General features: G+C 40.4%; 2 protein-coding genes and 1 pseudogene across 4 annotated transcripts in view; 2 read left to right on the top strand and 1 right to left on the bottom strand.

The window, feature by feature from the left end:
- SASS6 (SAS-6 centriolar assembly protein) overlaps nucleotides 1-3,503 on the top strand; it is an 85,435-nt gene extending 81,932 nt beyond the window's left edge. The window contains exon 17 of the mRNA XM_074381360.1: nucleotides 484-3,503. Within this exon, the coding sequence (XP_074237461.1) occupies nucleotides 484-599 (116 nt within the window). The 3' untranslated portion in view covers nucleotides 600-3,503. The remainder of the gene's footprint in view (nucleotides 1-483) is intronic.
- The window catches only part of MFSD14A (major facilitator superfamily domain containing 14A), a 57,685-nt gene that overhangs the window by 10,764 nt on the left and 22,317 nt on the right, over nucleotides 1-24,604 (bottom strand). For 2 of the 3 annotated variants that reach the window (XM_003933265.4, XM_074381362.1), the window contains exons 3-8: nucleotides 14,586-14,648; nucleotides 13,410-13,537; nucleotides 10,844-10,958; nucleotides 5,251-5,469; nucleotides 4,873-4,986; nucleotides 3,497-3,568 (exon numbers count right to left, since the gene is read on the bottom strand). In XM_003933265.4, the coding sequence (XP_003933314.1) occupies nucleotides 3,497-3,568; nucleotides 4,873-4,986; nucleotides 5,251-5,469; nucleotides 10,844-10,958; nucleotides 13,410-13,537; nucleotides 14,586-14,648 (711 nt within the window). The remainder of the gene's footprint in view (nucleotides 1-3,496; nucleotides 3,569-4,872; nucleotides 4,987-5,250; nucleotides 5,470-10,843; nucleotides 10,959-13,409; nucleotides 13,538-14,585; nucleotides 14,649-24,604) is intronic. The other variant, XM_074381361.1, reaches the window with a different exon arrangement.
- LOC141580361 (elongation factor 1-alpha 1 pseudogene) lies at nucleotides 21,582-22,583 on the top strand (annotated as a pseudogene).

A 24,604-nucleotide genomic window follows, 5' to 3' on the forward strand; every position in this document is an offset into this window, starting at 1 on the left:
AGGGATACTCAGGGTGGGGGAGAGGGAGGCAGAAAAATAGCAGGAATAAAAGCACATGGGTAAGAAATAAAGCAAACAAAGGCATAAATGGAGAGCTTTTAGCAGCTCCGTGCTGCTGGACAGGAGGGAGAAATACATTGGTCTTTCAGTGATTTAGGAGGTCAACAGGGGACATCATTCTCAGTTTATTTCTGCATAAGAATGCAAGATCATTCTTCTAACTTTGAGGCTATACATGTACTAATGTAGTTCATATGTAATGATATAAAATGTTAATTCTTACTTCTACATAAGCACCAAAACCTAAATGGTCACTAAGGACCTTGTTGCTCATGGACTGTCTGTGCTGTGTCAGCAATGGTGTTGTGGAGGGTTGCTTGCGCCTTGGCGGTCTCACCGCCTTCACGGCTCTGCTGCTGCACTGATCTTATCTATACAAATCAAACTACACCCTCTCCTTTATTTACCTGTCTGTCCTACCAGATTCTGCACTCTCAGAGGCTTTCATCGTAACCTCGTACCAGATGCCGTCTGTCGAACAGAGGAAAAACACTCTCAAAAGCAACTTCCACTCATCACTGAGCCTGCAGTGTCACTGACTACATTTATTAGATGCATGTATTTTCCATGGCCATTTAAGTAAGAAACAGAACTTAAGATCTCATAGCTATCAATCTCTTACACATCATTACAGTATTAGTCTGCTCTCTTCATTTAAATCTCAAACAAAATGTTAGCAAATCTAATCCTAGCAATGTATGAAAAAAGATACTCATGACCAGGTTGATCATATCTACTGCAAGGTCATGTTAACCTTTGATAATTCATCAAGTTATACACTTACTGTGTATTTCCCTTTGTATTATACTTCAAAAACTTTTTTTTTTTTTTTGAGACAAGGTCTCATTCTGTTGCCCAAATTGGAGTACCATGGTACAACTGTGGCTCACTGCACCCTTGACCTCCCAGGCTCAAGCAATCCTCCCATCTCAGCCTCCTGAGTGGCTGGGACTATAGACATATACCACCACACTGGGCTATTTTATTATTTTAATTTATTTTATTTTGGTAGAGATGGGGTTTTACCAAGTTACTTGAACTGGTCTTGGACTCCTGGGCTCAAGTGGTCTCCCCACCTTGGCCACCCAAAGTGCTGGGATTACAGACATAAACCACCGCACCTGGCCTCAAAAACTGTGGGATTTTTAAATCTTTAATTTTTTGTAGACAGAGTTCGCTTTTGTGGCCCAGGCTGGAGTGCAATGGTGCAATCTCGGCTCACTGCAACCTCTGCCTCCTGGGTTCAAACAATTCTCCTGCCTCTGCCTCCCAAGTAGCTGGGATTACAGGTATATGCCACCATGCCCGGCTAGTTTTTTGCATTTAGTAGAGACAGGATTTCACCATGTTGGTCAGGCTGGTCGGTCTCCAACTCCTGACCTCAGGAGATCCACCTGCCTTGGCCTCCCAAAGTGTTGGGGATTATAGGCGTGAGCCACGGCGCCCAGCCAAAAACCTTTATTAAAGTCATTTTCTTTTTTTTTTTTTTTTTTGAGACGGAGTTTCGCTCTTGTTATCCAGGCTGGAGTGCAATGGCGAGATCTCGGCTCACCGCAACCTCCGCCTCCTGGATTCAGGCAATCCTCCTGCCTCAGCCTCCCGAGTAGCTGGGATTATAGGCACGTGCCACCATGCCCAGCTAATTTTTTTGTATTTTGAGTAGAGACGGGGTTTCACTATGTTGACCAGGTTGGTTTCGATCTCTCGACCTTGTGATCCACCCGCCTCGGCCTCCCAAAGTGCTGGGATTACAGGCTTGAGCCACCGCGCCCGGCCTATTAAAGTCATTTTCATATAAACACTACAGTACATTTTCCTCCAAATTTGAAGAGCACTTTTCTCATGGCTAGGAATGAATATTTAAATGCACTGTTTTTCCAGATTGAAGTTTTTCAGGACAAACCTGAAGTCAGAAATAGTGCTAATACTCAACACCATGTATATGTATATGCAGAGGCTTGGGGAGGCATATGGGATTTAAAGTTGAAATTTGTTGCTAAACCCACCAAAACAGAATGAATCATGAGATCTGCAGAAGGAATTCTACTCAAGAAATGGTGAACCATCCAAGAGTAATCAATTAAAACTACCCTAGAATAAAACCAAGTTGTAATCTAGTAGATTACATCTAAGGTGAGAAAAAGGATTAACTAGACTAGGTCATCTTTGTAGAGCAGGCGTCCCCAAACTTTTTAAACGGGGCCAGTTCACTGTCCCTCAGACTGTTGGAGGGCCGCCACATACTGTGCTCCTCTCACTGACCACCAATGAAAGAGGTGCCCCTTCCTGAAGTGCGGCGGGGGGCCGGATAAATGGCCTCAGGGGGCTGTAGTCTGGGGACGCCTGTTGTAGAGTCTCAGAAACGAAAAGCCAAATAGCAAGAAAGGGCTGGGGCTCTTTCACAGAAAGGAGGAAGATGTTCTGTAATGTGAGAGAACTATGGTCACTGAAGAAAAATAGTATTTTTATTGTTAAACAGAAATAGTTTGGAAACCAGGATAAAATAACTCCTCAGAAAATCCAAATTCCTGTGTTGATTAATATCTTAATATCGCACAATGACTATTTACCAACTAGGCTTCCAAGACACACACTTTCATGTCATTCTGTTGCTCAAAACCCTCCAATGACTTCCTATCTAACTCAAGTCTTATGAGGACCTGCAAGCCCCACGTGATCTGGCCCCTCACTACCTCCTGGACTTCCTTTTCTAAGATGCTCTCAACTGTTCACTCAACTGGAGCCACACTGGCTCCCTGTTATTTCTTACACATGCCAGCTACAGTCTCTCCTCAGAATTTTGTTTGTACTGTTTAGAATTCTCTTCTTTCAGATAATCCTACAGCTTGTTCTTCACACCTTTGGGTCTCTGCTCAAGTGTCACCTTGCATTAGCAAGGTCTTCCCAACCATGCCCCCTGTGCCCAAAGACCTTTCCCCCAAGTCACTCTCTATATGCCCCTTAGCTTTTTTCTCTGTAGTTCTCAATACACCTGATAGGTTTACATTGATGTTTTTATTTTCTGTCTTATCCCACCAGAATGTGGAATAAAAACTCTCCAAGAGTGGAATTTAGTTAAGTTCACTGTTACATCCCCCTTGCCTGACACATGGTAGGTATTCAATAAACATTTGCTGAATGAGTGAGTAAACAGAACAAGGACTAACAGACATGAAATTGCTAACTTAATCTAGGCATATATCCTAGTATACATTAATAAACTAGCTTTTATGTTTATATATCATATGTTAGTATGTGTCTGTCCCAAAAATCTGATCAACACTAGCTATGCAAACAAACTGAATTTCTGAACCTATCAACCTTAGACTCCTGACTCAGGTGACTCCACTAAGATGTTATCACTGTATGAGGCCCCAGTTTCGATGGCCAGCCAGGGTCACTCTATGACATCACTCTAACTAAAAAAGAAACTCACCTGTGCAATAATGGAAAGAATGCCAAGGACTGCTATAAATGCTGCAACGCTCTCTGGAGAAAATTTCATTATCTAGAAGGGTATCCAGAAAAAGTAACAATGAATACAAATGTATACCAGATAGAATACTAATGCAATTACCTGTATATTAACATTAAATGGGTCAGAAAAAAATAAACGTAAGTCATTTATAAACGAAGAATTAGTCAGAGGAAATATAACAAATCTTAACATACTAAAATACCTACTTATCCATGGTGGGTCCCTCAATGTGAATATACTAAACTGGAGATACTCAGAATCATTTTACAAATAAATATTCCAGTATTTTGTGCTTTCTTTTTTTTGAGACGGAGTTTTGCTCTTGTTACCCAGGCTGGAGTGCAATGGCGCGATCTCGGCTCACCACAACCTCCGCCTCCTGGGTTCAGGCAATTCTCCTGCCTCAGCCTCCTGAGTAGCTGGGATTACAGGCACGAGCCACCATGCCCAGCTAACTTTTTGTATTTTTAGTAGAGACAGGGTTTCACCATGTTGACCAGGATGGTCTCGATCTCTTGACCTCGTGATCCACCCGCCTCGGCCTCCCAAAGTGCTGGGATTACAGGCTTGAGCCACCGCGCCCGGCTGTGCTCTTTTATATGTATTGGTTGAAGGCTTGATCTCTGTCTAGTGAGACTAGTGTCAAGGAGAAAAATTGTTTTTGCTCTCATGTTGGCTAGCTGCTCTAACTTACAGATGCTCTAAATCACAAAGAAGCTAGAGCAGGTGAAGGGGTTAAGTCATCCCATCACTTCTATAACCAACAAACTCAAACCAGTTTAAGTTTAGAGGGGGAAAACTCTCTTTCTGCCTAAGCCAAATATCTTAATATACCAAATACCCCCATAAGAAATGCATAAGGAACATCAGCCACACTGAACAGGAGGTTAAAGTCTAGTGGACTAAATGGCATTCTTCTATTATTATTCTTTTTTTTAGACGGAGTTTCGCTCTTGTTGCTCAGGCTGGAGTACAATGATGCAATCTCAGCTCACTGTAGCCTCTGCCTCCCAGATTCAAGTGATTCTCCTACCTCAGCCTCCCGAGCAGCTGGGATTACAGCCACCTGCCACCACACCCAGCTAATTTTTTGCATTTTTAGTAGAGACGGGGTTTTGCCATGTTGGCCAGGCTGACCTCGAACTCCTGACCTCAAGCGATCCACCCACCTTGACCTCCCAAACTACTGGGATTACAGGTATGAGCCCGTACGCCTAGCCCAGTGATATTCATTTTTAAAGGTCACTGCTATTATAGTTCTTTTAAGAGTAAATACTTTTATTAAAGCACTAGACAATGAAAGAAAAGTCCACCTTAATGGAAGAGGATTTTACCTGTCTGAGGTATAAAAAAAAGCTGGAATATTGGCCTGCCTCGGGTAGGTAGGAGAGAAACACCGTAATGCAGATCAGCAGCACTATGGAATCTTGGCCCACTTTTTTTAAGGACTAGAACAAGAAAAAGACGGATTGATAGAAGGTTCACATCAAACCACTGAACTATCCTAAGAGTACACAGAGATTCCTTCTGGCAGTGTACACACAGACCACTAGTTGTCCTTTTTAGTTTATTTTATCCTCCTCAAACTATTCTGAAAAGTATTTCAAAATGTTAAGAGAAAAACCCAAGATGTTCTCCCAAAAGAAATAATATTAATGCTGCATTGAATGATGCATTTTTTTATTAAGGAGAAAGGAAAAATATAAACTTACGGCAAAAGGGTCAGCTTGTTCCCAGGAAATGGGGGCTCCCCAGGATGCTGGCCGCATTTTCTCAGGCAACGACTCTGGCACAGCAACAAGGATAAAACAAATATCCAGCAAAGCTATTGCTGTAGCTAAGACCACCACCAAGCTGTCCCCATACACTCGTCCAAGGTAAGCTCCAATTGCGGGACTGGTGACTAAACTTGCAGCAAATGTTGCTGAAACCTGCAATAAATTAAGGATAGACAGAGATTAGTTAGGCTACCTTTTTACTTCAACACCACCTAACTCCTTTCATAATCGTGATTTACGTCAGATCTTCTGTTGCACATCCTCCCTTTTCTCTTCCTACCTGTGCCACTTATCTTTTTTTCTTCGGGGACGGGGGACTGGGTCTCACACTGCTGCCCAGGCTGGAGTGCAGTGGTGCCGTCGCAGCTCACTACAGCCTTGCCCTTTCAGGTTCCAGACCTCTTCCTGCCCGCAGATCTCCTGATGGGGTTACAGGCTTATGCCACCATGCCCAGCTAATTTTGCTTATCTTTTGCAGAGATGGAAGTCTCACTACGTTGCCCAGACTAGTCTTGAACTCCTGAGTTCAAGCGATCCTCCCACCTCAGCCTCCCAAAGTGCTGGGTGTACAGGTCTGAGACATCAAGCCTGGCCGCACTTTTGTTATACTCTCTCCTTTGACAGGAAAAGTAAAGAATTAGATTCTTGCCTAAAAAACAGCCTGGGCAACATGAAGAAATCTGTCTCTACTCCAAAAAAGTAAAAAAATTAGCTGGACGTGGTGGCATGCACCTGTAGTGCCAGCTACTCCAGAGGCTTAGGTGGCAGAATTCCTTTGAGCCAGGAAGGTGGAGGTTGCAGACGGCCATGAGAGCACCACCGCACTCCAGCCAGAGTGACAGAGTCAGACCGTATCTCAAAAACAAAACAAATGACAGCCTCTCTGGACACGGTCTTCAAACTTTCTAAGCCACGCGTCCCCAAACTTTTTACACAGGGAGCCAGTTCACTGTCCCTCAGACTGTTGGAGGGCTGCCACATACTGTGCCCTCTCACTGACCACCAATGACAGAGGTGCCCCTTCCTGAAGTGCAGCGGGGGGCCGTAGTTTGGGGACGCCTGTTCTAAGCCGTGGAACACTGTTCCAATAAATCCTACTGGCAAATTCATAGGTAAAACAGATTTTTTTTAAATACTGGGGGTGGTGGCTCATGCCTGTAATCTCAGCACTTGGGAGGACCAGGTGGGAGGACTGTTTGAAGCCAGAAGTTTGTGACCAGCCTGGGCAACACAGCAAGACCCTGCTTCTATTTAAATTTGTTAACTCTTTTAGTTGAAGGGTTGAAGGCCTGGGCACTGTACAAATTCCTCTCCTTGACTGCCAATCATACTAGTCCTTAGGGGAGGGGTGTCCAATCTTTTGGACATCCCTGGGCCACATTAGAACTGTCTTGGGCCACACATAAAATATACTAACACTAATGACAGCTGATGAGCTTAAAGAAAAAAAAAAAACCTCAACGTTTTAAGAAATTTTATGAATTTCTATTGGGCTACATATGAGGCCTGCAGGCCACGGGTTAGATAAGCTTGGTTTAGGGCATCTCCATAAACCCGTAAGTGCTCTCTGTGAAAGGAGTATAAGACCCAGGGCTCTAAGGAAATCCAATTTCATTGTGACTTTTCCAATATTAAAATTAAATGAACTTTTATCTGGATACATACTTAAAGGCTAGCTGAAATAAAGCTTAAAGACCTTGAGGTTCCTCTTCTCAACAACAGTATGTTAAGCCCTGGAAGAAAACTGGCCTTGGTAATCATTTCAGTGGGCAGGGTTGGGAACAATGACATCACAGATAAATTAAGAACATCTCCAAAACTCTGAGGAAGTCTATTTAAGCTTGGTAAAGATGAAGATTAAAGTTGAGAGGATCTAAGTAAAGCAAACCTGTTAACCTCAGACATATCTGGCCTACTGGACAAACAGCCTACAAATTAGCAGATGTGACATCAGGTAACATTTCATAGGAACAGCCCTCTCAGTCAGGGGCAGGGGCACGTGCCTGTCGGCCCAGCTACTCAGGAGGCTCGGGTGAGAGGATCACTTAGTACAAGAGTGAGGCCAGTCTGGGCAAGTTAGTAACACCCTGTCTGGAAAGAAAAGAGGAAAGGAAAAAGGGAAGGGAAGGAAAGGGAAGAAGAAACGGGAAAGAGGAGAAGAGAGAAACGGAGAGGAAAGGGGAAGGAGAAAGGGAAAGGGGAAGGGAAAGGGGAAGGGAAAGAAAAACGAGAAAAGGACAGGAAAGGAAGAAGGGGGACGAGAAGGGAAGGAGAAAGGAAGAGAGAAAAAAGAAAACAGGAAAGGAGAAGGGAAGGAACGGAAAAAGGACCACACTCTTTCAGAGCGTGATTCGAGATCCATATGGGAACGTTCCTCCGCTTCTGTGCCATTTTCAACCCTTGGATGGAGAACTTAAACTTCTTAAGAATGCTTCCGTGCAACTCTGCTGCTTAAGACAAGCAAATCAATTTTCAAAAGTCAGTTATTTCAACAAATACACCAAATTCTAGTAATTTCAAACATTTACTATCAGTCAAAATGTCCATCAACTGGTGAATGAACAAGCAAAATATATTAGATCCCAAACAATGGAATACACTACACAGCTATCAAAAAACAAAAAACACTGGCCAGGTGCGGTGGCTCACGCCTGTAATTCCAGCACTTTGAGAGGCTGAGACAGGCAGATCACTTCAGTTCAGGAGTTTGAGACCATCCTGGGCAACATGAAGAAAATCTGTCACTACAAAAAATACAAAAATTAGTAGTCCCAGCTACTCGGGAGGCTGAGGTGGAAGGATCACGTGAGCCAGAGAGGTAGAGGGAGACAGAGGCTACACTGAGCTGTAATGGCACCACAGCACTCCAGCATGGGCAAAAGAGTAAGTGAGACCCTGTCTCAAAAAGAAAAAAAGAAAAATTTAGCTGGGCATGGTGGCTCATGCCTGTGGTCCCAGCTACTTCAGAGGCTGAGGCAGGAGACTTGCTTGAGCCCAAGGAAGCCAAGGCTTCAGTGAGCTGTAATCATGCCATCACACTCCAGCCTGGGTGACAGAGCAGGACCCTGCCTCAAAAAAAGAAAGAAAAACAGAACCTACTGATCTATAGTATCAGCATGATAAATCTCAAAAGATTATGCTAAGTGAAAGAAGCTAGAAACAAAAGATGTTTGTATTATTTAACTTACATGAAATTTCTAGAAAAGGCAAAAGCATGGTGACAGAAGCTAAACTGTTGGTTGCTTGGGGTCAGAGGTGAGCATGGGGATGGATGGCAAACAGGGCTGAGGGAACACTTTGGGCTGATGGAAATGTTCTATAACTGGGTTGTGGTGATATTTTTTAAAATGGTATTTAATATATCCACATGTGGTGGTTATTTTGTTATTGCAGCCCTAGGTGTGGTTTCAAAGCGACCCAGATCTCAGCAGAGCTCTGGCACAAGTGTGGGGAAAGGATCACTGAAGACATCTTTGAACAAATACACCAAATTCTAGTAATTTCAAACATTAAGTATCAGTCAAAATGTCTGAAGGCATTTTGATCACTGAAGGCATCTACAGAGATCACGTTTGCGACACAGTGAGCAAAGTCAGAGCACAGGTGTTTCAGATCATTTCCCTTCTCCTCAGTTCTCCCCACTTGGTAGCCATTTCCTTCTGCTCAGAAAGAAAGATCACAAGTGTCACCCGCACCCTCCACCCCCTTTTTTTGAGACAAGGTCTTGCTCTGCGGCTCATGCTGGAGTGCAGTGGTGCAATCACGGCACACTGCAGCCTCAACCTCTCAGGGTCAAGTGATCCTCTCCCCTAAGCCTCCTAAGTAGCTGGGACTACAGGCGCACACCACCACACCAGGCTAATTTTTAAAGTTTCTGCAGACATGGGGTCTCACTATGTTGCCCAGGCCAGTCTTGAACTCCTGGGTTAAGTAATCCTCCTGCCTCAGCCTCCGAAAGTGCAGGTATTACAAGCCACTGCGCTTGGCCCCTCCAACTGTTTTTAAGAGACAGGGTGTCACTCTGTACCCCAGGCTGGAGTGTAGTGGCACGATCATAGCTCATTGCAGCCTCAAACTCCTGGCCTCAAGAAATCCTCCTGCCTTGGCCTCCCAAACTGGTGGTATTACAGGCACATGCCACTGTGCCCAGTCACCTCTCCACCTTTTATCTGCATCCATATTATTTCTAGAAGATTCAAGTTTTGTTTGTTTTTGCCAGAACAACAAGCCTTTAATACACAGAGCCTCCAGATCAAAAATTGTCAATTTCAAAGTTTGGCTATGGGAAAATAAATTACTTCAGTCAAAAAAAACCAAAAAAAACCAAAAAAACCCAAAACCAAAATTGGATCATGGTGTTGTTTGCACAACTGGATAAATTTACTAAAATTCACTGAATTATACTCATAAAATGGATAAAGTTTATGGTATGCAAACTATAGCTTAATTAGACTTTTTAAAAATCCTGGATATCATCAGCTTTGTATCATTTAATGCTTCAAGTTTACAACTGAAATCATCAGTTCTTTTTCTTTTTACTTTTTTTTTTTTTTTTTTTTTAAATAAGGTTTCACCACGTTGGCCAGGCTGGTCTCGAACTCCTGATCTCAAGTGATCCGCCTGGCTCGGCCTTCCAAAGTGCTGAGATTACAGGTGTGAGTCACCAAACAGGCCAGAAATCATTAGTTTTTTTTTCTAAGTTTCTCCCTACAGGTGTTTCCTCCCCCAAAATCTCATGATTCTTTGTTATAATGTCCTTTGACTCAGAAATCACTCCCTTTTAAAACTAAGATTCAGCCCGACACAATATTCAGTCCTTATTTATCAAAAGGTACTTGTCCTGTATTTACCGAAACGCATCACTGTCCTATTTTCTGGTTATTCTAAACGCATCACTGATCTATTTTTGTGCCTATAGGAGTCGTCCTATTACTAGGCTTTTTTCTTTTAATTCCTAGATTTGATAGATGACAGGGATTATACTGCCATTATTTACTTTACCAAAACTGTTTAGGAGGTGGCAAACTACCACGTATGGCTCAAATCTGGCTAAGTGGTTCTTATGTTTTTAAAGAGTTTATAAACATAAATACACATGTAAAAGCAAAAGAATAAGAAAGAGACAACATGTGGCCCACAAAGCCACAAAAAAGGGCTTGCTGCTGCCTGAGCTAGATGTTGTAGTATTTTGATTAGGCATTAAATATGAGTAGTGATTTTTTTTAACACATGACATATTAAATAATTCTTATTTTTAGAATTCTGTTAAAAAGAACTCTACAATAAAATATACTATAATTTCAGTTCTGACATGTGACTTATACTTTCTGAATGGAAAGTATCTAAACTTACGGAGCCCCTTGTACTGCAAAAAAAATTCTATGTCGTCTAATGAATGACTTTATTACAAAACACGCTTTATGCAAAAATCTTGTAATGGAAAGGTTTGCACTCCTTATAATAATATATACCTTAAAAACAAGGCATTTCTCAGCAGATAGAAAAGGTATAGAATAAACATACATACCAGTCCATAAGCCATACTTCTTTCATGCTCCTGGGTTATATCTGCTACGTATGCAAATACCACAGAGAAAGTCACTGCAAAAACCCCAGAAACAGAGATAACAGCAAAGTACCACCTAGGAATGAAAGATAAAAAGAAATAGAGCAATTACCATTATTTTAATCTTCTTTCATTTTTCTAAGTTAATTAAAAGTAAGAACAGCTAATTTCAGTCAACGGCTTACTAGGACAGCTCATGAATTAACTCTTCCATAAATCATAAGCCACAGATATTATGAAAACACAGGGCTAGAGGAGCCCTTCAATAGCAGCTCAGCTACTATACAGGAATACTTAAAATTAGATAATGTATTCAGGCAAATCTTTTAACCAACTGTTGAATTGTTAAGTGGTTTTGTTTTTTCTACCAAAAATAGCAACAAATTAAAGTCTATTATAATCCATCCATTACTGTTTTTCACCACAACACTAGATAAAAAACAAAATCCAGTAAACAAGACTGAGGAACAAGTTTCTTCATATTTATTCTGAACCTATATATAGAAACTAGATGTTTTCTGTAAGTTATCTTTAGCTTTTCAAATGCTGGCAAAACAAATAACTCAGTTTCCCACAGAAAAAACCTATATGGCAGTGTTCAGTGTTCATAAAACTGAGAATAGACAGTTACTATAAAGAGTGAACAAAAGATATTTTAAAAAGCAGGCGGGCCGGGCGCGGTGGCTCAAGCCTGTAATCCCAGCACTTTGGGAGGCCGAGGCGGGTGGATCACGAGGTCGAGAGATCGAGACCAACCTGGTCAACATGGTGAAACCCCGTCTCTACTAAAAATACAAAAAATATTAGCTGGGCATGGTGGCACGTGCCTGTAATCCCAGCTACTCAGGAGGCTGAGGCAAGAGAATTGCTTGAACTCAGGAGGCGGAGGTTGCGGTGAGCCGAGATCGTGCCATTGCACTCCAGCCTGGGTAACAAGAGCGAAACTCCGTCTCAAAAAAAAAAAAAAAAAAAAAAAAAAAAAAAAAAAGCAGGCTGGGCGTAGTGGCTCACTTCTGTAATTACCCAGCACTGTGGGAGGCTGAGGTGGGCAGATCACCTGAAGTCAGGAGTTCGAGACCAGCCTGACCAACAAGGAGAAACCCCTGTCTCTACTAAAAACACAAAATTAGCCAGGCGGGGTGGTGCATGCCTGTAATCCCAGCTAATAAGGAGGCTGAGACAGGAGAATTGCTTGAACCCAGGAGGCAGAGGTTGCAGTGAGCCAAGATCATGCCATTGTACTCTAGCCTGGGCAACGAGAGCAAAACTCCATCTCAAAAAAAAAAAAAAAGCAGACTATATTTTGCTATAAATAATTCCAAAATATCTAGCTGGGAATAAGAAGTTTACATTGTAATGCTAATGTTTAGCTTTTGAAAATCATGTATAACCATAATGAACTTTAAAAATATCATTCCACCAAGACCGTCACTACTAAAATTTTTCTAACACACTGCTTACCATAGCAAATACTTTGTTCATTCCATAGATTCCTTTTGTAAGATTTCATGTGCATGAGTGGCCTTCATCAAAGGCTTGGTCTGTTAGAATTTTACCTAATGTATAAGAGGAAGATCCTGCCTCATATAAACCCTCAGGTCTTTGGAGATAAGACCATGGAAATAAAGCCCATCCACGATGTAGAACTAACATTAATACTCAGTGGAGTAAAAAGAACATTAGCTAGAATAAATCTACTACCAAACTGGGCTCTGTCTTTAGGACAATTATTCTCTTTTTGTGGGCTTTCCTTCCCTTGCCTCTTGAGTGAAAAAAAAAAAAAATCCTGATTTTAATCAAGGTGGTCTTGAGTCCAGTCCAGCCTCTTGTAACTAGGAGCAGCATGTTCCTGAAATCTGACCAAAGAAATGCAAGCAGAAGGGATGGGAATTCTATAAAGTTTCCTTAAAAGAAGGTGATATGCTCTTCTTAGCAACTCCTTCCACCTTGCTATCAATAATATGACTTGATGGCTGGAGCTCAAGAAGTCACCCTGTTCGGTGTGGTGAGAGATGAGGATGGAAGCACAGCAAAACAGAAAATGTCTGCTCCACTGGAACTGCCATACCAGCTCCAGGATGCTCAACTGTAGACCCTTTTTCACATGAAAAAAGAAGTAAGCTTGATTTTTAAGCAACTATTATTTTGGATTTTAATAAATAGCAAAACCTATTCCTAACTAATACAGATAATGACAACTTTGTGTCTGTTTTTAACATTCTATACAAGAAAAAACGTTAGCAATCCTATCCAGTCCCCAAAATATTGTTTTGAAATTTGGGTTCTGGAATCCAAAACAAAGTTAGCCAGACTGGATGCCTCCAACAGTATCATCTTTTTCTAAAATCTTTATGAACTATTAGCTACTATATTCTTAGGGGTCTTCTTATCTGTGTGAAAGAATGTATTAGAAAAATAAAATTAAAACCTCATAACCAAGATGGTACAAGTGAAAGAAATAAAGGAACACTAAGGAAACAATAACTGAAAGTGATATTTAGTTGCTATAATCTGAATATGTACGTACCATGGGCTGATCTTCATTAAAGGAATTGGGGCACATGTGAAAAATACTGTTAGCAGCAAGAAGGATTTTCGGCCCCAAACATCAGAAAGAGCACCAATAAGCGGGGCACTGAGGAATGACAACAAACCCTACAAAAATTAAAGGAAAAAAATGTATACCACGTATCTGTGAACATGAACCACAACTAAATCATTTTACTTCTATAGGAAACTTTTCAACAACTTTGTTTCTAAAGTAAATATATCACAAACTTTTAAATAAAAACTAATTGCTTATCTATATATATTTAAAAATTTCCCCAGATAGTCTAGAATCATCTGTAGGGCTCCAGCTGGATATTAAATATGAACTGTTTAATAAATTCTCAATCACAATAAATCCACATTAGCAACTCCATATGCTAATTACCTGGGTTTTTTATTGTGTGTTTGTTTGTAAAATTTCCATGGGCTAATGTTACATGTTTAGAAAACTTGTTTGTCAAACTGAATCAAGAGTAAAGAATTTGGGCTGGGCACCATGGCTTGTACCAGTAATCCCAACACTTTGGGAGGCCGAGGTGAGCAGATGACTTGAGGTCAAGAGTTTGAGACCAGCCTGGCCAACACGACAAAACTCCATTTCTACTAAAAATACAAAAAATTAGCCAGGTGTGGTGACACATGCCTGTGGTCCCACCTACTTGGGAGGCTAAGGCACAAGAATTGCTTGAACCCAGGAGGCAGAAGTTGCAGTGGGCCAAGATCATGCCACCTGCACTCCAGCCTAGGTGACAGTGCGAAGACTCTGCCAAAAAAAAAGTGCAAAGAATGCATATAGTAACTTTACCCTGCTGATACAGTTTTATATTTATGGGAGTTTTTGAGTATGGTTATTTTTGTTCTTCAATCTGTAGCCTTACAAAATCATTGAGATCTCTGGAATTAAAATGCCAACATAAAAACAGGGGAAAATCTGTTATAATGTGGTTTATTATTATACATAATTGGCTATAGTGTAGTCAGATCATACTTAAAGCTCAGTCTAGAAAGTATTAAGTTATCTCTCAAAATATACTCCATCTAATTATAAAAATTAAGTTGTTAATCAAACTAACATGTGTTGGCAGAATTATATATACATACGTATGTTCATGCATATGTGTGCATGTATATATGTATATATGACTGATCCTACCTTTACTCCTTGAATTAAGCCATTCATCAGAAATGTATGTTTAGGGAAGGTTTCATGTAATACCTAAAGAATAAAAACCAAAATGAAAACCACATGCTATGTTTCAGTCTTAAGAAATAAAATTATTTACCCTTTGAGCATCCTTTCATAATACAATCTGATTTAATTAACATATTCATCTTTGTATGACATGCATATAACCATTAATAACCAAATATTTATATGGTACTTACTATGTCACAGGGCACTAAATTGGGCACTTTACATATATTATCTCATTTAATCCCTCGTAACAACCCTATCAGAAAACTGATATGCAGAGGTTAAATATTTTGTCCAAGATTACAGTCAGTAAATGAATGGCAAAGCTGAAACTGAACCCAGGAGATCAGACTTGAAAGCCTGTAATTTTACTCACTATGCTATGCTGCTTCCCCAAATTAATTGACTTATAATTCTCTTTCAGATGGATATATTATCTAGGATAGGAGATTGGGAAAATTAATAAGGAACTTTTAATTGTCACAAAGTAGATCTAGAAAGATTCTATGATGGAAAAAAATCCCAACCTATGAAAATGTATAACAAGTTATTCTATCCTTTCCAAGCCTTGTTCTCAAATCACGTATCAATTTTTGCAGTGGGCTGGAAGAGAACCACTGAAATGCATCAACTGAAAAGGCACTTCCAGGCAACTGGAAAAGTAAACAGCAGCTACCATTGTTACAGTCTATATGTACTCTTATTTAATCCTAACACTGTGAATTAGATAATATTATCACTTTACAGATGAGGCAAGTGAGTTCCTGTTTGACTCAGAAACCAATGCTATCTCTCAGCAAAAACAATGGAGAATGGGAATGTGGGTAGTAAGAAAGGTAGGGAATATTTTCCCTTCAAGAAAAAATATGCTAAATGTACTTTCTGACTTGATGCAAGAAGAACCTTTAGAAGGATCAGAATTGCTCCTCTTTCTTCAGTTATTATTCTGCCAATAGCAAGAAATTTAACAAAAATTTACTTACTGTATGTAAAAATAAAATTAGAGGCCCAGTGCAGTGGCTCACGCCCATAATCCCAGCACTTTGGGAAGAAGAGGGTGGATCACCTGAGGCAGAAGTTCAAGACCAGCCTGGCCAACATGATGAAGCCTCATCTCTACTAAAAATACATAAATTAGCCAGGCATGGTGGTGGGCACCTGCAATCCCAGCTACTCAGGAGGCTGAGGCTGCAGTGAGCCAGGATCATACCACTGCACTCCAGCCTCAGCAACAGAGCAAGACCCTGTCTTAAAAAAAAAAAAAAAAAAAAAAGGAAAACAAGCAAAACAGTTACAGACTATATGTAAATGAATGGGTGTGTGGGTGTGACTGTGTTCCAATACAATTTTATTTACAAAAATAGTATGTGATCTCCAGATCACTGGACTAGGCAAAGATTTCTTGATAATACCCTACAAGCACAGGCAAAATGAAAATGGACAAACGGGATCACATCAAGTTTAAAGCTGCACAACAAAGCAAACAAAGTGGAGACAACCCACAGAATAGGAAAAAATATTTGCAAACTACCCATCTGACAAGAGATTAATGAGAATGTATAAGGAGCTCAAACAATTCTATAAGACAAAAATCTCAGAATCTGAGTTTTTTTTTAATGGGCAAAAGATCTGAATAGACATTTCTCAAAAGAAGACATACAAGTGACCAACAGGTATATGAAAAAATGCTCAACCATCACTGATCTTCAGAGAAATGCAAATTAAACTACAGTGAAATAATTATCTCACCCCAGTTAAAAATGGCTTTCATCCAAAAGACAAGCAAGCATGTGGAGAAAAGGGAACCCTCATACATTGTTGGAAACGTAAATTAGTATAATCACTATGGAAAACAGTTGGAAGGTTCCTCAAAAGAAGTAAAAATAGAGCTACCATATGATCCAGCAATCTCACTGCTATGTACCCAAAAGAAAGCATATCAGTTTATCAAAGAGGTATCTGTACTCTTATGTTCCTATACTTCTTTTTTTTTTTTTGAGAGTGAGTTTCCCTCTTGTCACCCAGGTTGGAATGCAATGGTGCGATCTCTGCTCACTGCAACCTCTGCCTCCCAGGTTCAAGTAATTCTAAGGCATGCACCACCATGCCTGGCTAATTTTTCTATGCAGCATTATTCTTAATAGCCAAGATTTGGACACAATCTAAGTATTCATCAAGAGACGAATGGATAAAGAAAATGTGGTACTTATACACAATGGAGTACTACTCAACCATAGAAAAAGAATGAGATCTTGTCATTTGCAGCAACATGGATGGAACTGAAGGTCATCATGTTAAGTGAAATAAGCCAGGCACAAAAAGACAAACGTCACATAAAATACAACAATTGAACTCATGGAGATAGAGCAGAATGATGGTTACCAGAGGCTGGAAAGGGTAGTCGGGGAGGGAGGGGATGGCTAGTGAGCACAAAAAATAGAATAAATAAGATCTACTACTTGATAGGCACGATTACAGTCATCATTTATTCTACATTTTAAAGTAAGTAAAACTGGGCCAGGTGTGGTGGCTCACGCCTGTAATCCTGGCACTTTGGGAGGCTGAGATGGGCAGATCACGAGGTCAGGAGATCAAGACCATCCTGGCTAACATAGTGAAACCCTGTCTCTACTAAAACTACAAAAAGAAATTAGCCGGGGAGGGTGGCATGCCCCTATAGTTCGAGCTACTCGGGAGGCTGAGACAGGAGAATTGCTTGAACCCGGGAGGCAGAGGCTGCAGTGAGCTGAGATTGTGCCATTGCACTCAAGCCTAGGCAACAGAGTGAGACTTTGTCTCAAAAATAAAATAAAATAAAATAAAATAAAATAAAATAAAATAAAAATAAAATTGGATTGTTTGTAACACAAAGAAAGGATAAATGCTTGAGGTGATGGATAGTCCATTTACCCTGATGTAATTATTACATACTGTATGCCTGAGTCAAAATATCTCATGTACCCTATAAATATATATACCAACTATGTACTCACAAAAATTACAAATAAAAAATGTTATTTAAAATAAAAAAGGAAAAGGCCAGGCGCAGTGGCTCACACCTGTAATCCTAGCACTTTGGGAGGCCAAGGTGGGTGGATCACCCGAGGTCAGGAGTTCAAGACCAGTCTGGCCAACATGGTGAAACCCCATCTTAAAAAAATAAAAAAAAATTTTAAATAAATAAAAAAATAAAGGAAAAATGGCATGCCCTCTCTAACTGAAAAGAATTATTGAGAGGTCTTTGAGAAACTCCTAGAAGTTCTGTTTAGAGTTCTATCTGCATGCATTAACTAAGTAGCTAACTGATAATTATGAAAAGGTGCAATTAAACATGCTTGTGACAAGGAATATAAATATACAAAGAAAGGAAGGAAGGAAGGAGAGAGGGAGGGAGGGGAGGAAGGGAAAGAAGAAAAACAAAGAGAGAAGGAGGGAAGAAGAAAGGAAAAGAAAAAGAAAAAGTTGCCAGAAGCAACTACCAAAAAAAAAAAAAAAAAGGTACAGAAAAGATTTGGTCCTCTAGCCATATTTTGCCAGTCCTTGTGCTAAAGGAAATTATTTAAACTACATAAACTAGTATCTCAAAACCTTTTACAATCAACTCAAATGTATTATGGTTTTCTTTCAATAATCACAAAGGGCCTACAGCAAGCCAAATCTTTCTAGGTATGAAGAGCAGCTCTGGTGTTAGAAAGAATAAAAAACATTACAAACATCTAAAAGAAGTTTTACAGTATGCTAGATCTTATCGCTGATAATTCACTTTGCCAAGCTATCTTCCATTCCAATCAATCTGTTCTCCTCACTGCTTTTGAAATATTCTATGTTTTCCAATATTGGTATTTTATACATGACATCCTGTCAATTTTGAACCTTTGTTCCCTTTCTTTATCTGGCCAACCCCCAACCCTTTCAAACTGTTCCTCTGCTACCTAATTTTCTTCTCCAAAGTAATTTCTCCTTCAGGGTCACACAATTTCTAACAAAATTTTAACAGACAAATATAACAAGGAATTCAAATGTTGTAAAGATTTTTGATGTCAGGATCCTTTAGCACTGGTCTTTAGAGGTGAACAGGAAAACATGTAATATTTTTCCAAGAAATTTTATTCTCTTAAATTTTTTTTTTTTAACTTTAAAAATGTTTAGAGTAAATAATCCTTAAAATATTAAACACTTTGGGGCTGTTTCTGCAGCCAAGGATGTGAAACCATCTAGGTAGAAGAGATGCTAGTGGATTTGAGTGTTTCATAACATGGACTGTGCATCTAGCAGCTTGAATCATCAACATGGCTATTATTTCCAGAGCCATAGGTCTGTCCAAAGGGTAAAGCTGCCCACCCATGGTGGCTCATGCCTATAATCCCAGCACTTTGGGAGGCCAAGAGGGTGGATCATTTGAGGTCAGGAGTTTCAGATGAGCCTGGTCAACATGGTAAAACCCCATCTCTACTAAAAATAGAAAAAAATTAGCTGGGCGTGGTGACATGCATCTGTAATCCCAGCTACTTGGGAGGCTGAGGAAGGAGAATCACTTGAGCCTCGGAGGCAGAGGCTGCAATGAGCCAGGATCACGTCATTGTACTCCAACCTGGATGACAGAGTAAGACCGTTTCAATGAGGACAAAAAAAAGGTAAATCCACTCCTTGGCATTACAGATCCTTATACCTATTGTTATCCTCATTACTTAGCTAATGTTACATATCAAGCAATGATCGCTGACTGAACACCACTATAAGCAACCATATATTTGTAACCTCCTGAAAGTGTTAGACTTCAGTCTTTAAAAATATTTGTCAGTACAAAATTCTTTTTGGCTAAATCTCCTTGTCGGTAGAGGCTCACCACCTTCCCCTGAGCAGGTCTTCCACAAAACACAGCTTTTGTTTTTTGACTATGTTCCATGAGTGCTTAAAAGTGAAAGATAATTGCAACACAAAGTTCTTTTTGTCTTAAAATGTCACATTAGTTTTTTAAAAATTAAAGTTAAGGCTATCATAAATCCCAAACCAGCCATTCATAATCTAATATGTCTAAAGCTGGTCATCTGATTAAAAAAAATTTGAAAGAATATCTTTGAAATCTGAAATGCTGAAATAAACTATAACTTTTGAGGGAGGGATGGGAAAAGATACTGACTTAAAATATAAAGTAAGTCTTCCTCCTCCTTTTCCTTTTGAAATGAATGTTAAAAATTTGACTCTTGTGCCACACACCATTTATAATCAGTTTCAAAACACGTAAAACAGAAATGAAATGTTTAAAGATTAACAGACTTTTAAGAAGACAGCTTTCTTCTACCCTCAAACTCAACTCTTTCCACACCTCTCACGCACAATGCTGGGGAAGGGTAGGAGTACTGGAGCCCAAAAGAAAGATTGCCAATAAAGGCAATAACAAACAACAAAATCTGTAGGCAAACAGCCTTGAAATGAGTAAAACCTTTTTTTAAAAGCCCACTGAGTTAATATATTGTTCTTAATTAGTGACATATACTAAATATATAATAGGGTCACTTCTAAAAAATAGATACGCCAGGCTAGATGCGGTGGCTCATGCCTGTAATCCCAGTACTTTGGGAGGCCAAGGCAGGCAGATTACCTGAGGTCAGGAGTTTGAAACGAGATGGCTATCATGGTGAAATCTTGTCTCTACTAAAAATACAAAAATTAGCCAGGTGTAGTGGTGAGTGCCTGTAATCCCAGCTACATAGGAGGCTGAGGCAGGAAAATCGCTTGAACCCAGGAGGTGGAGGCTGCAGTAAGCCTCTGCATTCCAGCCTGGGCAAAAGTGAGACTTCATCTTAGAAAACAAACAAACAAATAAATAAATGAATAAGCCTAGACCTCACCCTTGCCAGACACATTGTAAGGCTTGGGTATTCTGAAAAATTCCCGAGGCATCACTGATTCATCAATGGTTTAAAAAAAAAAAAAATCACTGAATTAATAACTCTTAACTGCTGAAAAGATTCATCTCTAGTTGGCTAATCTGTCCTAATGGCAAAGATAAAGGATACTCTAAAGCCAGAAACTCTTATCATGGCTGGAGGGTGGGTGGAATTGTGGGGGAACTTTTACATCCTACTTACATACATACTATATGCTGAGCATGGTGGTACATGCCTGTAGTCCCAGGTACTTGGGAAGCAGAGGTGGGTGGACTGCTCGAGCCTATGAATTCAAGGCTTTCCTGGGCAACTCAGCAAAATCCCACCTCTTAAAAAAACGGGTAGAGACAGACAGATATGTTGCTCTTGTTTCCACATGTGCCCACATGCATAATTTTCCTTGTGATGCTTAAAAGACTCCTGCTGGGCCGGGCGCGGTGGTTCAAGCCTGTAATCCCAGCACTTTGGGAGGCTGAGGCGGGTGGATTACAAGGTCAGGAGATCGAGACCATGCTGGTCAACATGGTGAAACCCCGTCTCTACTAAAAATACAAAAAATTAGCTGGGCATGGTGGCTCGTGCCTGTAATCCCAGCTACTCAGGAGGCTGAGGCAGGAGAATTGCCTGAGCCCAGGAGGTGGAGGTTGCGGTGAGCCGAGATAGCGCCATTGCACTCCAGCCTGGGTAACAAGAGTGAAACTCCGTCTCAACAAAAAAAAAAAAAGACTCCTGCTGTTCCAACACCCAAAGCCCAAAGTACTTTAAAGTACCTAAACCATACCAAATATCAGCAATTAGAGCCATCTAAACTCTACAACCTAATCCTTATTTTGCCTAAATCTCTTCCCCTACCCTCAAAGTTTTCCCTATCATATAAATTAAGAAAAAAATAGAATATAAAACTACTTTAAAACACATATATAAGCAGAATAAATATTTTAAAATGTACATGTAGAAGAAATAAAGCTGAGAGATTTGTTTTAAAAATCAGTAAAAAAATAGCTTTTTGCAGGGGTTTGCCGCTGGAACACAGGTGTCGTGAAAACTACCCCTAAAAGCCAAAATGGGAAAGGAAAAGACTCATATCAACATTGCTGATATTGGACACGTAGATTTCGGTGAGTCCACCACTACTTGACATCTAATCTACAAATGCGGTGGCATCCACAAAAGAACCACTGAAAAATTTGAGAAGGAGCCTGCTGAGATGGGAAAGGGCTCCTTCAAGTATACCAGGGTCTTAGATACACTGAAAGCTGAGCATCAACATGGTATCACCATTGATAACTCCTTGTGGAATCTGAGACCAGCAAGTACTACGTGACCATCATTGATGCCCCAGGACACAGAGGCTTCATCAAAAACATGACTACAGGCTGGGCGCGGTGAAGCTTTGAGTGAGGCTCTTCCTGGGGACAATATGGGCTTCAATGTCAAGAACGTGTCTGTCAAGGATGCTCATTGTGGCAACGTTGCTGGTGACAGTAAAAACGACCCACCAATGGAAGCAGCTGGCTTCTCTGCTCAGGTGATTATCCTGAACCACCAGGCCAAATCAGTGCTGGCTATGCCCCTGTACTGGATTGCCACATGGCTCACACTGCATGCAAGTTTCCTGAGCTGAAGGAAAGACTGTTCACCATTCTGGTAAAAAGCAGGAAGATGGCCCTAAATTCTTGAAGTCTGGTGATGCTGCCATCATTGATATGGTTCCTGGCAAGCCCATGTGTGTTAAGAGCTTCTCAGACTATCCACCTCTGGGTCGCTTTGCTGTTCGTGATATGAGACACATAGTTGCAGTGCGTGTCATCAAAGCAGTGGACAAGAAGGCTGCTGGAGCTGGCAAGATCACCAAGTCTGCCCAGAAAGCCCAAAAGGCTAAATGAACATTATACCTGCTACCCTGGTCTTAATATCAGTGGTGGAAGAACCGTCTCAGAACTGCTTGTTTTAACTTGCCATTTAAGTTTAGTAGTAGAAGACTAGTTAACAATAACAATGCATCATAAAACCTTCAGAAGGAAAGGAGAATGTTCTATGGACCACTCTGGTTTTCTTTTTTGCATGTGGCAACTCTAAGTTATTAGTTTTTAAAATCAGTAGTTATTTTTTTTTTGAGACGGAGTTTCACTCTAGTTACCCAGGCTGGAGTGCAATGGTGCGATCTCGGCTCACCGCAACCTCCACCTCCCGGGTTCAGGCAATTCTCTTGCCTCAGCCTCCTGAGTAGCTGGGATTATAGGCACACGCCACCATGCCCAGCTAATTTTTTGTATTTTTAGTAGAGACGGGGTTTCACCATGTTGACCAGGTTGGTCTCGATCTCTCGACCTTGTGATCCACCCGCCTCGGCCTCCCAAAGTGCTGGGATTACAGGCTTGAGCCACCGCGCCCGGTCAAAAAATCAGTAGTTTTTAATGGAAACAACTTGACCAAAAATTTGTCACAGAATTTTGAGACCCACTAAAAAAGTTTAATGAGGAAAAAAAAAGTAGTAAAAAATAAAAAAGGTAAATTATGAATATTATAATATTATAGTCAACTCTTCCTAGTAACCATAACTCATCATTTTGCCATTTTAAAACTCAAGTATAAAGATCAAATACAGGGATTAAGAGTAACTGTTACGACAATCACAGAAAAGCAAAGCCTTGCTGTAAATCCAATAATTGGCAAAAAATACTGTAGCAGTCATTCCAGAAAATGCACTCATGCTGGCCAAAAAAAAAAAGAGGTCATTAAATTCCCATAAATTAGTACCTTTCATTTTCCTAACTAGAATTTAGTACAGATGGTCCTTGACTTAACAATGATTCAACTTACGACTTTTCAACTTCATGATAATGCAAAAGCTATTCAGGAGAAATCATACTTTAAATGTTGAATTCTGATCTTACCCCTGGCTAGTGATACACAGTAGTATACTCTCTCCCGATGCCAGAGAGCCAGTCATCCAACCACAAGGACAAACAACTGTTACTCTAGTGTACTGTACTGCTAGATGATTTTGCCCAACTGTAGGTGAATGTAAGTGTTCTGAGTGTATTTAAGGTAGTCTAGGCTAAAATATGATGTTCAGTAGGTGAGGTGTATTAAGTGCACTTTTGACTTAGTATTTTCAACTTAGATGGGTTTATCAGGATATAAGCCCACTGTAAGTCAAGGAGCATCTATATTTTAAAAAGAAAACAGCCAGGCACGGTGGCTCACGCCTGTAATCCCAGCAGTTCAGGAGACTGAGGCAGGCAGATCACCTGAGGTTAGGAGTTCGAGACCAGCCTGGCCAACATTGTAAAACCCCATCTCTACTAAAAATACAAAAATTAGCCCGGCATGGTAGCATATGCCTGTAGTCCCAGCTACTCGGGAGGTTGAGGCAGTAGAACTGTGTGAACCTGTAAGGCAGAGATTGCAGTGAGACAAGGCTGCACCACTGCACTCCAGCCTAGGTGACAGAGTGAGACTCTGTCTCAAAAAAAAAGAAAGAAAGAAAGAAAAGAAAAAGAAAACTAAAAATATCTATTTTTAAGAATATACTAAGCACAACATTAGTCTATGAAAAATGAACTAATAAGCCTTTCTAATTAAGGGGACTCCATCCTTAAAAAAGATAGCCTCCCTTTGTCCGAGTAGGAAAATAAAAAGTACCTAAATTACAGAAAAGATGACATGCCTAAAAAAAATGTAAACCAGGAGCAAATTTTTAAACTTTTTTACACTTGAAATACTGACAACAAATTACGGAAACATCACAAAATGCTTTTTAATAGCTTGCTAACAGCTCATCCACATTCTGATTGCCCTAGTTAGCTAGTCGTTGGGCTGCCTGATAACAACTATCTAAAACATGAGTACAAACTAGTTACTACCTGCATTCCACAAAAGACTGAGCACTGGAGGAGTTAAGGAAGCCGAGGTGCAAATACCAACACTGCAGCTTACTGTCATGGTAGCAATCAAGTTTCTTAAATTTTCTAAGCCCCGGTTTCCTCATCTGTATTATGAGAGTAACATCTCACTGATAAGGTGGTTGGGAGATTAATACATTTGTGTATTCAAAGTTAGCACAGTCCTAATGTATTCCAC

This window comes from Saimiri boliviensis, chromosome 11 (assembly GCF_048565385.1).
Source record: "Saimiri boliviensis isolate mSaiBol1 chromosome 11, mSaiBol1.pri, whole genome shotgun sequence".
Lineage (NCBI taxonomy): Eukaryota > Metazoa > Chordata > Mammalia > Primates > Cebidae > Saimiri > Saimiri boliviensis.